Source organism: Fukomys damarensis, unplaced genomic scaffold (assembly GCF_012274545.1).
Source record: "Fukomys damarensis isolate Sample0158 unplaced genomic scaffold, DMR_v1.0_HiC HiC_scaffold_3, whole genome shotgun sequence".
Taxonomy (NCBI): Eukaryota; Metazoa; Chordata; class Mammalia; order Rodentia; family Bathyergidae; genus Fukomys; species Fukomys damarensis.
In genome coordinates this window covers 18020792-18033327 of record NW_022900915.1, presented here as the reverse complement: position 1 = coordinate 18033327, position 12536 = coordinate 18020792, and the positions used below count along the sequence as shown (strand labels likewise).

At 42.2% G+C, this 12536-nt stretch overlaps 1 protein-coding gene across 2 annotated transcripts in view; it reads right to left on the bottom strand.

The window, feature by feature from the left end:
* Positions 1-12536, bottom strand: part of Sil1 (SIL1 nucleotide exchange factor) — a 255643-nt gene that overhangs the window by 183560 nt on the left and 59547 nt on the right. For both annotated transcript variants that reach the window (XM_010613783.3, XM_010613784.3), the window contains exon 2: positions 2920-3034. In XM_010613783.3, coding sequence (XP_010612085.1) covers positions 2920-3024 — 105 coding nt within the window. In that variant the 5' untranslated portion in view covers positions 3025-3034. The remainder of the gene's footprint in view (positions 1-2919; positions 3035-12536) is intronic.

Here is a 12536-nt window from a genome sequence, read left to right as displayed (position 1 = left end):
AGTTTCCCTGGTGTGAATAATCTGCAACAATGCATAAGATTCTAATAAGATTACTGACATTTAGAAATGGGAAGAAAGGAGCTAAAGGTGTAGGGAAGGTGGGATGGGTAGGGGAAGAGTAAAAAGGGAAAAGAAAAAAATGTGAGAGAATGAAAAGATGAAAATAAAGTGTTTGTAGATGGGGAGGGGAGGAGGGGGTGAAGGGAGGGCAGAGGTAAGGGGAAAAAATGAGAATCAAGACTTGTCATGTAGAGGCACAGGATTCCCAACAATGAATGCAACTGTACTGTATCCCTAAAATGTTCCAATAAACTCAATTAAAGCTGAAAAAAAAATCACAGTCCCAAAGGAAGGACAAGCAAAATTAGCCCCTCTGCCCAGGCACTATCCTGACTAGGAGAGATACCAAAAGGCAAGAGAGGCAAGATGCCTCTGCTAAGTTCTGAAGTAAATTCCACATTTGTGTTCCTTCCCAGCTGGCTTCTCAGGGATCCCTTCCATGATAGATCATCCTCTCTCTCTCTTCCCTACCACCATCACTCCAAATACCAATTTCCTCTTAACTGATTGGCAAGAAATCCCTGCTAAGGTGTTGGCTGACAACATCTTACCACGTTACACTTCTTTGTGCTTGTATCTGAATAAAATATTCTTAAAATATTCTCAAAAGCTAAGGCCTTTGAGATCCAAGAGAATGAATGAGTAAATTTCTAATGGTGGAGAGATAACACTGTGAACGAAGGCAACCACGAGGGCAACATTTTAGGACAGGAGTTAGCTTGACAAGCTCCAAACTAAATCACTGAAGCAGCCACTCCCATACTAAAAATAATACCTGACATTTATTGACCATATTATACCAGTCCCAATCCAGGTGCTTTATTGATACAATCACATTTAATTTACACTAAAACCTTAAGAGGGAGGTAACAACCTGCCTTACAAATGAGGAAACAAAGCTCAGGAATGGTCAAACCACCAAAGAACGTGGGCAAAAACAAGTACACAAAGAACCTGTGTTCCTTCCACTGGGCTCCACTACCTCTATCCTCATTCAGTGCCTTTTTGAAGGCTAGTACCTCTAAACCACAACCTCTTAGCATCTACAATCCTCCTAAGATAAGGCATCCCAGGGAAGTACCACTGCAGGAGCTGGAGAGGGAGGCTGTCTATAGTCTATAACGATATACACAGCCAACTTGTCCCAGTTGTCCATTAATCTGCATAAATGCCTTTAGGGAGGGCAATTCTAGGTCATCAAGAGCAATTGTGAGGATTCTAGGCTCAAAAGGAAAGATAAGCATCCCTACCCCTATAACGCCTTCACCATTGTGAAGATAGCTGGTTGCATATTTTGGATTTTAAATGCCATCAGGGCAATTTTTATGGTATAAGAGAAAAGATGCTTCAACTCCTACTTGTGCTTAGCATAGGATGAAAGATTATGACAAATGGATACAGCTTAGGAACAGACATAAGGATAAAAGCAGCTTCTGTTGTTGAAAGTCAGTATTAACATTTTTCTGAGACTAGACTCAATAGAGCTAATATAAATGGGCCAGAATAATTATGGCTCTGAAAGCTCATCTATTTGGTTGGACTATTATCCAAAAGGGACTTACACATGGTCCTTAAGTAAATTCATCAGCATGCTTTTGTTAATTGTGCATCTGCTAAAGCTCTCAATAGGGAGCACAAGGATCCTCATGAGCCACAAGTTAGGGACACAACCCTGATCTCTTGAGAGTCTTGGGTGCTTTTCCACTTTACCACTGAGGCATAACAGACAGCCCTAACCTCATGCTATAACAAGTCCTACCTTCAGGGACCCCTGGGATCCTGTCCTCCATTGCCCTTAAAGAAGAGGCCAAAAAAACAGCACCAACAGGATCCTAGTCAGAGAACATTAAAAGCTCAAAAGGATTCGTGACTTCTAACTGTACTTTCTCTCCTGCTCCACAAAGTAGGGAGAAAGGCAAAAAGAAAACAAATGACTTCAGAGAGAAGGTAGAAGCTTGCCATGAGCCAGAGGTGAACCTTGGCTGTGCTGATGTTATTAAATTCATCACAATTGTCATTTACACTTCAAGGGCCTCTGGTTCTAAAGCCTCTAGCACTTTACCCAACATTTAGTGAAAGCCCCAGGGGTTGGGGAAGGTGGCTAGGGAAAGTTGAAACTGTCATGAAACTAACTGTCAGAACTTCTCCAGGGAGGGGAAAAGAAGGGCACTGGGAACTGGTTAAGGGCATGAAAGACCAGGCAAACAAAGTCAGAAGCTTCAGCATTTTGCAGTCAGGCCAGCATAGGCCTTCTTAGGCATTCTCCTCCTGCCTGTGACAAAGACAGAGGCCCTAAGCAATGAGATCTAGGTTAATGAAGAAAGCCATAGAAAGAACAGAGAGAAAAGGACAAAGGAAAGGAGGATAAAGACAGTCAGCAAAAGCACAAGAAAGGAACAGAGGAAGAAGCAGAGTCTTCCTGGTGCTTACCACACAGGCACCCAGACCCTGAGGAGAATCCTGAATTTCTAAGTCCTGCATCTAACTGGTTATGTGATTTTTGGACAAGATACTTAAAAGTCTCTGTTCCTAAGTGTCCCCTTTTTCAAAATAAGGGTAATAATTGTAGCTGCCTACTTTATAGGGTTGCTGGGAGAATTAAATGAGAATAAAGAATATTTAATAAATGTTTGGTATGTGGAAGCTTAATATTATTATGTTATCATTGCCTTTTCTCCAAAGAGAAACTATACCATGAGTTTTTAAGTAGAGGGGAAAGGACTCAGGACTGAGAAAGAAAAAGCCATATATTCCCCTAAGAATGAATAAAAGCCCATAACATCAAACAATAGATCTGTCAGAGGAAGGTTTTCCTCAGGCGTCATTAAGGATCCTTCCTACTTGTAATAAGACACTTACTGGGTTCTGACGACTGAGGCAGAAGGTGAAACAGAAGGCCATCAACAGCCCAAGGAGCATTCCAAAGGGAGCGATCCGAAATGGAGAGAGGCTCTGAGGAATCATGCTCAGGGACCTGATGGTACAAACATAGAAAACAGAAAATTAATGGAAATCTGTGCCTGGTCCCTTCCCATTGTGATTCCCATGGATCTTGCATGACAGATATCAGACATTTCTTGCGTAGAATTATCATGTCTTCTATCACTTCTAGATGAATCTGAAGCCTCTATCCCCTGTACTCAGCTACTCAAAAGGAAACATGCCCTGATTGGAACTGTGCAACAACCAGGATGCTTTTTCATGGGCTACCTGGTCCTTTACTTTCTCATTAATAATTTGCTATGAAGTTGTAAATAGTGATATTGCCCATGATGAGGAGAGAGAAAACTAATCACCTTATCTGAATGTGAACAGATTCGGGCCCAAGTCCACATAAGCTTCTGCAACCATCTACTTTTAACCATATCCATTATCATACATTTTCTTTTCTTTTTTTTTTTGGTACCAGGAATCAAACTCGGGACACCTTGCGCTTGCAAGGCAGGCAGTGGCACCACTGAGCTAAATCCCTAGCCCTATCGTACATTTTCTAAGTCAGCAAAGTTCAATGCCTCCAGGCCACAAAGCCTTTCATATCACCTTTCAAATAGCCAAAATACAGGCCCTAGTAGCTATTAAAATTTAAAAGATAGAAAGATGAAAGGACGTCCTATGTTCATGGAATGGAGAGTTAATGTTTTAATATGATAATATTACTCAAAACAACAAACACATTCAATGAAATCTCCTCCAAAATCTCAATGGTGGGCCAGGGATTTAGCTCTGTGGTGCTGCCGCCTGTCTTGCAAGCACAAGAAAAATCACAACGGTGTTTTTTGCATAAATAGAAATTAACCCTAAAATTCATATGTGATTTCAAGGGATCCAGAATAGCCAAGACAATCACAAAAAAGAAGAAAGTCAGCTGGGCATGGTGGCGCATGCCTGTAATCCCAGCACTCAAGAGGCTGAGGCAGGAGGATCACTGAGAGTTTGAGACCAGCCTGGGCTACACAGTGAGTTCCAGTTCCAGGTCAGTCTCAACTACATAGTGAGACCCTGTCTCAAAAAAATAAAAAAAATAAAACAGACCAGTGAGGACTGCCAGCCACTATGGGAGCTCACTGCTCCCCCACCTCCAGTGCCCCGGGCCTTCATTGGAGCAGACCAGAGAGGGCTGCCCAGTCCACCTCTGTAGCATTCTCCCCTCCCCACCCCCACATGCTCTCAGGCCTCCTGATTGTGCCAGTACCTGGATCCACACTGCAGAAGTCATAAAGCCCATTCTACTGAGCTCCGAAGATAGAATGGAAGTGAATAACTGCAATAAAGGCACATCAGACCTCCACAGGTGGTAAACTGGAGGGATCACCACCTTCCATCAGAACTTGGTTTATCTTCAGGGGAAGGGCAGCTGGAAACTGCAGCAGAACCTTGCAGAGTTCAACCCTACAGAAGGTCAGGGAGCTCAATTTAGGCCTTACAGCCAGAATTCAGCCTGAATCTCAGGGGTCTGCCATTGACTAGCTGATACTAATTGACTTAGTTCTGCACACTGCTGCCCACATTGTCTATTGTGACAGCAGAGATATACCCTGAAAGAGGCTCTTCAAATTGTTTTCTTTTCCTATTATTTTTAATTTTTATTTTAAATTTCTTATTTTTTCAATTCTGCAAATTCTTCCTTTTCTCTTTTTCCCACTAAATCTCTTGCCCCCCCCACGTTATTCTTCATCTCCCTTTTTGTTCCTGTTCCTGTCCTCATTCAGATTTCTTCTTTCTCTTTTCTTCTCCCTTTTTCCTTCGCTCAGTTGTCATTAGTGTCAAAGAAAAGTGAGTACAATTTATAGCTTCCCTATTACTGTTAAGTTGCTCTATTCTTGTCTTTATTCTTGCACTCTGTCTTTCCCTCTTCAACAGTTTCCTAGAGTTTGTGTGATCATCCTGGCTTCACTTGAAACTTTCTCCTATTCTTTTACCTACCTATTCCTCTCCTCCCCACTCCTTCTAAGTCCCCATTCTGAAGGGTAAAGTTGCTATATTGAAGAGTTTATTCACTATAAACATATTTTGGGCTGGTCCTCAATTCTGATTTAATTCACATGATTAAAGGTGATAGATTAATAACTACCACAAATAGTCAGTTTCTAAGCTGTGCTTGATACTATTGTGATGCTGACTGTATCAATTGGGCTAACGGGTTGTGACTGATTTAATGAATTGTCCTTTATGATATTATGAAAATGAGAGTGTCTCTGAGTCATTAGAGACTCAAAACCTAAAGAGCAGCTATATCAGGAAGATCAAAGTACTAACCCAAGAATTAAACCAAGGACAGCCCAACAACAAAAATAAAAATGAAAAAACACTTAAGCAAGGCACAAATACAAACTTCCAGTTCACCAATGGCAAATTCTAGGGGAAACAAGGTAGAAAAGTCTGACAATCAACCACAAGGACATACTGAATTCATAGCACAGGAAGTAACGAAACAGATCAGTCAGGCTCTAGAAAAATTCAAAACAGAAATAACTTCCCAGTCAGGCATGGTGGTGCACACCTGTTATCCCAGCACTCGGGAGGCTGAGGCAGGAGGATTGCTGTGAGTTCGAGACCAGCCTGAGCTACATAGTGAGTACCAGGTCAGTCTCAACTATGTAGTGAGACCCTGTCTCAAAAAAACAAAAGAAAAAAAAAAGAAATAATTTCCCAGATAACTACAGAGATGGTGAGCACAAAGAAAGACATAATTAGAGACTCTAGAACAGAAACAAACAAAAAAATAGATGAACTCAGGACCATGATAGAAGCCATAAATGCCCAACATAGGAAAGAAATGGAATCCATGAAATGGATTCATAGATATCCAGATTAAAAATGCTATTGAAAGCATTCGCAGCACACTGAACAAATGTGAAGATAGGATTACAGGCAGTGACCATAAAAAGAGAAATCTCTTAAAAACAGAAAGGGATCATGAGAAATCAATCCAACAAGTCCTAGATGACACAAAGAACAACGTAAGACTGATAGGAATCCATAAAGTAGCAGGAGAAAGTACAACTGACTTTTAAAAAAAAATTGATCACAGAATTAATGACAGAAAATTTCCCAGAGGAGAAGAATTTAACATACAGATAAGTAAGGCATATAGGACTCCAATTAGCCATGATTAAAAAAAAAATCTATACATAGAAATATAGGAGTCAGGATCCCGGAAACCCAACAGAAGAACAAAATACTGAAAGCAGTTAGAGAAAAGAAACAAATCACATGCAAAGGAAAGCACATCAGAATCACAGCAGACTTTTCAACACAAACCTTCAGGTCAAGGAGAACCTGGAGTGAGATTATTTCCAGCCCTAAGAGAAAACAATCTCCAACCTAGACTGATGTATCCCACAAAACTCTTAAAATGGATGGGGGAAATAAGATACTTCCATGACAAAGAACACCTGAGAAACTTCATGAATACCAAACCAGCACTCCAAACAATTCTGCACAATATCCTAGAAAAAGACAATGAAGGTCACAACACCATGAGGCCTAACAGAGCAAATCAATAGGGCAAGCCAAGAAACTAAAGGGGGAGGGGGAAAAATTAAAAAGAGCCAACAAAAGGACAATAACATGACAATAATAAGTCAATACAAATCACAATCAATGTCAATGGCCTCAATTCACCTATCAAATGAAATAGACTGGCAGAATGAAGAAGCAAAATCCACCAGTACCAAAAAAAAAAGAAGCAAAATCCAACACTATATTGTACACAAGAAACAAACCTAGTTCAAAAAGAAACTCATAGATTGAAAGTGAAAGGATGGAAAACAGTTCTCCATGTAACAGGAGCCCAGAAAAAAGCAGGGGTAGCTATCTTATTCACAGACAAAGTAAATTTCAAACAAAAACTGATTAAGAGAGACAAAGAAGGCAACTACATCCTTTTAAAAGGAACAATCCAAGAGGAAGAGATAACATTCATAAATATTACAAATATATATGCACCAAATATTAATGCCCCCAACTATATAAAACAAATATTAAGGGACATGAAAAACCAAATAAACGCCAATACAATAGCAGTGGGGGACTTAAATCCCCCACTATCACAGACAGACAGATCATCTAGACAAAAGATCAACAACGAAATACTAGAACTGAACCAAGCTTTTGAACAAATGGACTTAACAGACATCTACAGAATGTTCCACCACACAAAATCAGAATATACATTCTTTTCGGCTGCACATGGGTCATTCTCCAAAATAGACCATATACTAGTTCACAGAACATATTTAAATAAATGCAAAGGAATCAAAGTTATCCCATGTATATTATCAGACCATAGTCCAATTAAGCTGGAGATCAACAGCATAAGAAACTGTAAGAACTTCACAAACACATGGAAATTGAACAACACTCTCCTGAACAATCAATGGATCACAGAAGAAATTAAAGAAGAAATTAGTCAGTTTTTACAAATAAATGATAATGCCAATACAACATACAAGAATCTATAGGACACAATGAAAGCAGTTCTACATGGAAAATTCATAGCAGTGAATGCCCACACTAGGAAAACAGAGCAAGCTCAAATAAATAACCTAATGAAAAATCTTAGGCTCCTAGAAAAAGAAGAGCAAGAAAAACCCAAAGCTTGTACACAGTGTTCTACACATAGAACGGCATTATGGTTTATATCCATATGTCCCCTTAAAGCCTCATGAACTCATAGGCAGGCCTTTCGGAAGGTGACTGGACCACTGCAGTGCTACACTTATGGGTGAATTAGTCAACTGATGAGTATACAGCTAACTGTGCTATTAGAAGGCAGGGACTGGTCTAAAGGGGTAGGCCACTGGGGCCATGGCCTGGAAGGGTGTATCTCCCTCCTGGACTTGCTTCTTGCTTGCCATTAGGTGAGCAGCTATTCCTCAGCCATGATCCTGTGAGTTTGTGTCTTTGTTGTTAAGATTTAGGAATACGCGATATAATCTGTTTCATTTGTTTGTTTGTTTTGCTGTGCTGGGGATTGAACTCAGGGTATTACTGCCTGTGGTAGGCAGGTGCTTTACCACTGAGCTAGATTCCCAGCCCTATGGTAGGCTGAGGCAGGAGGATCATTGTGAGTTTAAGGCCAACCTTGGCTACACAGTGAATTTAAGGCCAGCCTGGACTACATGGTGAGATCCTATCTCAAAAAAAGGAAGAATGAAATTATGATACATGCTGCAATATGAATCTTGAAAACATTATGTCAAGTGAAACAAGCCAGACAAAAAAGGGACAGATATTTTATGATTCCACTTATAAGAAATATGTAGAATTGTTGTCAATTAGTTGAGGGTTCTTTTGCTCGATTCAGATAGAAATCAAAGCCAGGAATATATAGCTTAGTGGCATAGCACCTGCCTGGCAATCCCAAGGCCCTGAGTTCAATTCCCAATATAAAAAACAAAAACAAAAACTCATATAGAAGTTATGCATCATGAAGCAGAGCAGCTCTACTAGTGGTTCTGGACTCTACACATCAATGCCCTCATCCTTGAATGTCATAGCTCTGGACTCTGATGATGCCAGTCAATATCAATTAAAGATAGATGTGCTTGGGTTACACTGCCAATTTCAGATCTCTGCCACCATCATTTGACACTGGCTACCACCAATGGCCATCAGTCAACTCTGCTGGCTATTGGTCTCTGTCACTGATCTTCACTGACTGCTGGTCTCTGGAGCTCCTCATGGATTGCAGCTTCTAGTGTTTATAGTTCTTTCTTAACTACTCTTTTCACGCTACTTGGGATAAGAATCCTAAACAGATTTGCAGACTTTCTGAGGCCACAGTCTCTGCAACATAAACTATGAATAGATTTATAGGACCACTAGAGTAAGGCTTTACTTGAACAAAGCCTGTGCTCCAACACAGGGGGTCAGCAAACCAGATATATCCCTCCCTAGACCACCAAGAAGAGAGCAGAGAGTGCTGCTCATCTAGCTGCTGCAGGCCTGTGACTGACCCACACTCAAGACTGATGACTGGTCCAAACTGGTCTAAACTCAAGCTTTGTAATCTGAGCCTACTGACTGGTCCAAACTCAATTCTACTAATAAGTTCAAATTCAAGCCTCCTGCAGGCAGGGCAAATATCTCCCAGAGTGGGTGTGAACAGCCACAGTTGTCATGGTGGCAGTTTGAAGAAACATCAGGAGATGCAAACTATATGGTTGACATCTGTCTCATCTCAATGAAAAATGGCAGGGTCAAAACTGGGAAATCTTCAGGAAAGCTGTTAATCACAGCTTCTGGGGGTTTGGAGATATTGAGGATGTTAATAATGGGCTGGGATCCCTCCATGATGTCTCCCATGCTAGGGGTGGTTTCCCCACTGCTTTGTCAGAAAGGCAGCAGAACCAGGGAAGGAGCACAGCAGCTGACAGTGGAGCTACACCTCCTATCACAGTGACTATACCTCCTATCACAAAGTTAACTGAGGGGTATGAGAGGATTCTGAGGCAAACTGTCCCAGACCACCCTGCAGAATCTAGGGAGCAAAAAGGGAAGCGGGGAGAAGGAGCATGACAACTACTGGCCGAACCTGGTCCTCCACCAGTCATCACAGGGAAAAGGAAAAGTTAGGTGGCACCCCCTTGTCTCAGAATAGGCAAATACATAGACAGAAAGTAGAGTTGAGGGAGCTGGAGGAAGGGGGGAATGAAGAGTTCATTGTTTAATGGGAACAGAATTTCTATTTGGAATACTAAAAAAAAATTTTTTTTTTGGTCAGTGAACTAAAGTGGAAGTCAAGAAAACAATCCAAGTTGGCAAATAACCTAGGGGGGGAAAAGACAGAAAAGCAAAATAAAACTAGCAAAACAAAAACCTTAGAAAAATTCAGAATATGTCTATTATTAACCCAGACCCCTATAACTGGTTTTGGTGTAGACTTTTATTTCAGTGCATCTCGTTCAGCAGTTTACTCAGTAGTGGCTTAAGTGACTCAATTATTGGGGGGAGAGGACATCTCTGAAGAGTGTGGTATTTAGCTTTGAATCCTCCTACTCTGTTACACTCCTCCCTGCTCTACCTCCACAAACTGACACTGACTTGACTGCAGTGGGACCCACAGTCAAAAGTTATCTAATCTTTGCCCGGCCCACACCTTTTCAGGGGCAGACAGAAACATTCCCTAAGGACATCTGCAGCCATGAAAGAAAACAGCCCTGCTGGACCGCTCTGTGCTAAAAAAGCACAGCCAAGTGGGAAAGCTAAGGCTTGGGTGCTAAAAATAGCAGCTACACTCACCCAGCAGCAAAAGCCTTGCTTTCCGCCAGTTCCTTCCATCCTCCCTTTTCTCATCAACAAAATGGAACAGCTGAGTATGGCAAGCTTTCCCCAGCAACCTGGCTCCCTGGGGGCACCAATCACACTGAAAGGGAGTAAGTTCACAGCACAGCATGAGACTTTGGACCAGTGGCTGGCTGACTATGCCTAGTGTAAGAGGGAACAAGGCCAAGGTAGGAAAGACCAATCAAGGGGCAAAGGTTGCCTCATTGAGAAAGCTAGAGAGGTCCAGGAAGCTGGGTCTACAGAGGGAATGGCCCTGGAACTCTCCTAATACCCTATACCTTTCTTATGGCCGCAGCCTAGGGCAGGGGTGCGGGGAGGAATCAAAGTGAGGGGCTCACAGCATTATCAGGACAACATATAATGAAAGAAAACAAAGATTAACCCAAAAGCCACAGATTTCCATCCCTGACATGACAGTGTTCGTGCATATACACATGCACACACACTTAGATGCTCCCTTCTTACAGGGATAAATATAAAGACTGGTGCTGGGGAAAGATAAATGAGAAATGAGAAAGAAGTCAAGGGTAAAACAACAAATGAGCAGGACGAGAAGGCCCAGAAGGGGCTGAAGAAATGAAGGTCCGGGCAGGCAGCTGATAGCAATTTCCCCAACTGCTGGAGTGGGAAGCAGAGTAAAGGGTGAGAGAAACAGCAGCTCCCACAGGGCTCCCAGTTGTCTCCATTTCCTGCGCACGCATACACATACACACACACACTCACACACAGACACACCAGGAGCATTCTCTGCCAATACTAAGGGTGAGAGATTGATTCAAAAATAGATCCTTCATCTCCGCTCAATAATTCCACAGGCACTGCATACGTAACCTATTATTGCCTCCGTATATTTTTCTGTGAAAGGGGAAGAGGACAGGGATAGAGAATAGGGAGCTGGAGGACTTAGGAGAGACATAGGTGACGTGACGCCAAGAGAGAGACATGAGATGGTTTCCCAGGTTTCACAGGGACACTCACAGAGGAAGTGCAAACTCTGTAGTACACAGGCATTTGTAACAATGTCCTGTGTCCTTTTAAGGGCTCCTCTATAGCCATAGCACATGGTCTTGGTCTTCACTCAGGAAGTGGCAGTTGGAGAGAAGGCAGGCTGTCTGCCCTGGGCTTCATGCAGATGCTGAAGGAGAAGGGGAAAGAGGGCAAGGGAAAGCAGGATACAGCTACATTCTGTCAGGACAGGCCACCACCACAATCATAGAGAAGCCACACACAAAAAAAACCTTAGTTTCTCAAATAAAGCCAAAGTCACTGCTTCCCACTGGGACATAGTTTGGCATACTTGACCTGAAGAAAGTACACACTCCAATCCACTTGCTACCCTCAAACCCTGGATGCACATGAGCACTAGCCCCTTTACAGCCTACAGAGTAAACCCTCCCATCACCCTGGCTCTTACAGAGGATAGGCCTACATCTTTGCATTTGTGACCTTTATCTAATTTAAAACATCATCACTCAGTCCAGGAAAGGGAAACAACCTATTTCAATGTTTGACCAGTAACTCCTTCCTTAAGTATCCCTGGGCTTTGGGACAAAAGAGATAAGATACTTGAGATGCACATTTTTCTATCAAAGCGGTCCATTTGTAGTCTGTACCTCTACTTAAATAGATGTTGGATGCTCTCAACAATATGAATTGCCAGCTTACTGCAGCTCAGAGCAGATGCTCCTGGAGCAGGTGGGAAAAGGCCAACTAACCCCCAACTCCCTTGTGCCTCTGTCCTCCACTCGGTTCAGACAAGACTAGGGGAGGAAACTGGTCCCCATGTAAACAAGACATCCTCTGGTAAGTTTTGTCTTCTCTGAGAAAAGAAAACAAAAAAATGGAATGAGAATGGCAAGAGGCCAAAAGAGAGGGAAGAGGTAGGGGGCGGGGACTGACTGGTCTCTGGAAGCTTCTGACAAGGCTGGCAGGCCAAAGGAACACTTACTTCTGTGAGTCTCAGGAAAGAGCACAGGGAGACCAGGAAAAGGTCATAAGTGTCCTATATAAGTAGTCACTTCAACACCCTGCCTTAAGGCTCCATTTTACCTACACTCTATGTCCATGTATTTATTTTACCCAATTTTTTAGAAAAAGTGAAAAGAGGGGCCGGGAATTTAGCTCAGCGGTTCGGTGGCCTGCCTTGTAAGCGCAAGGACCCAAGTTCAATCCCTGGTACCAAAAAA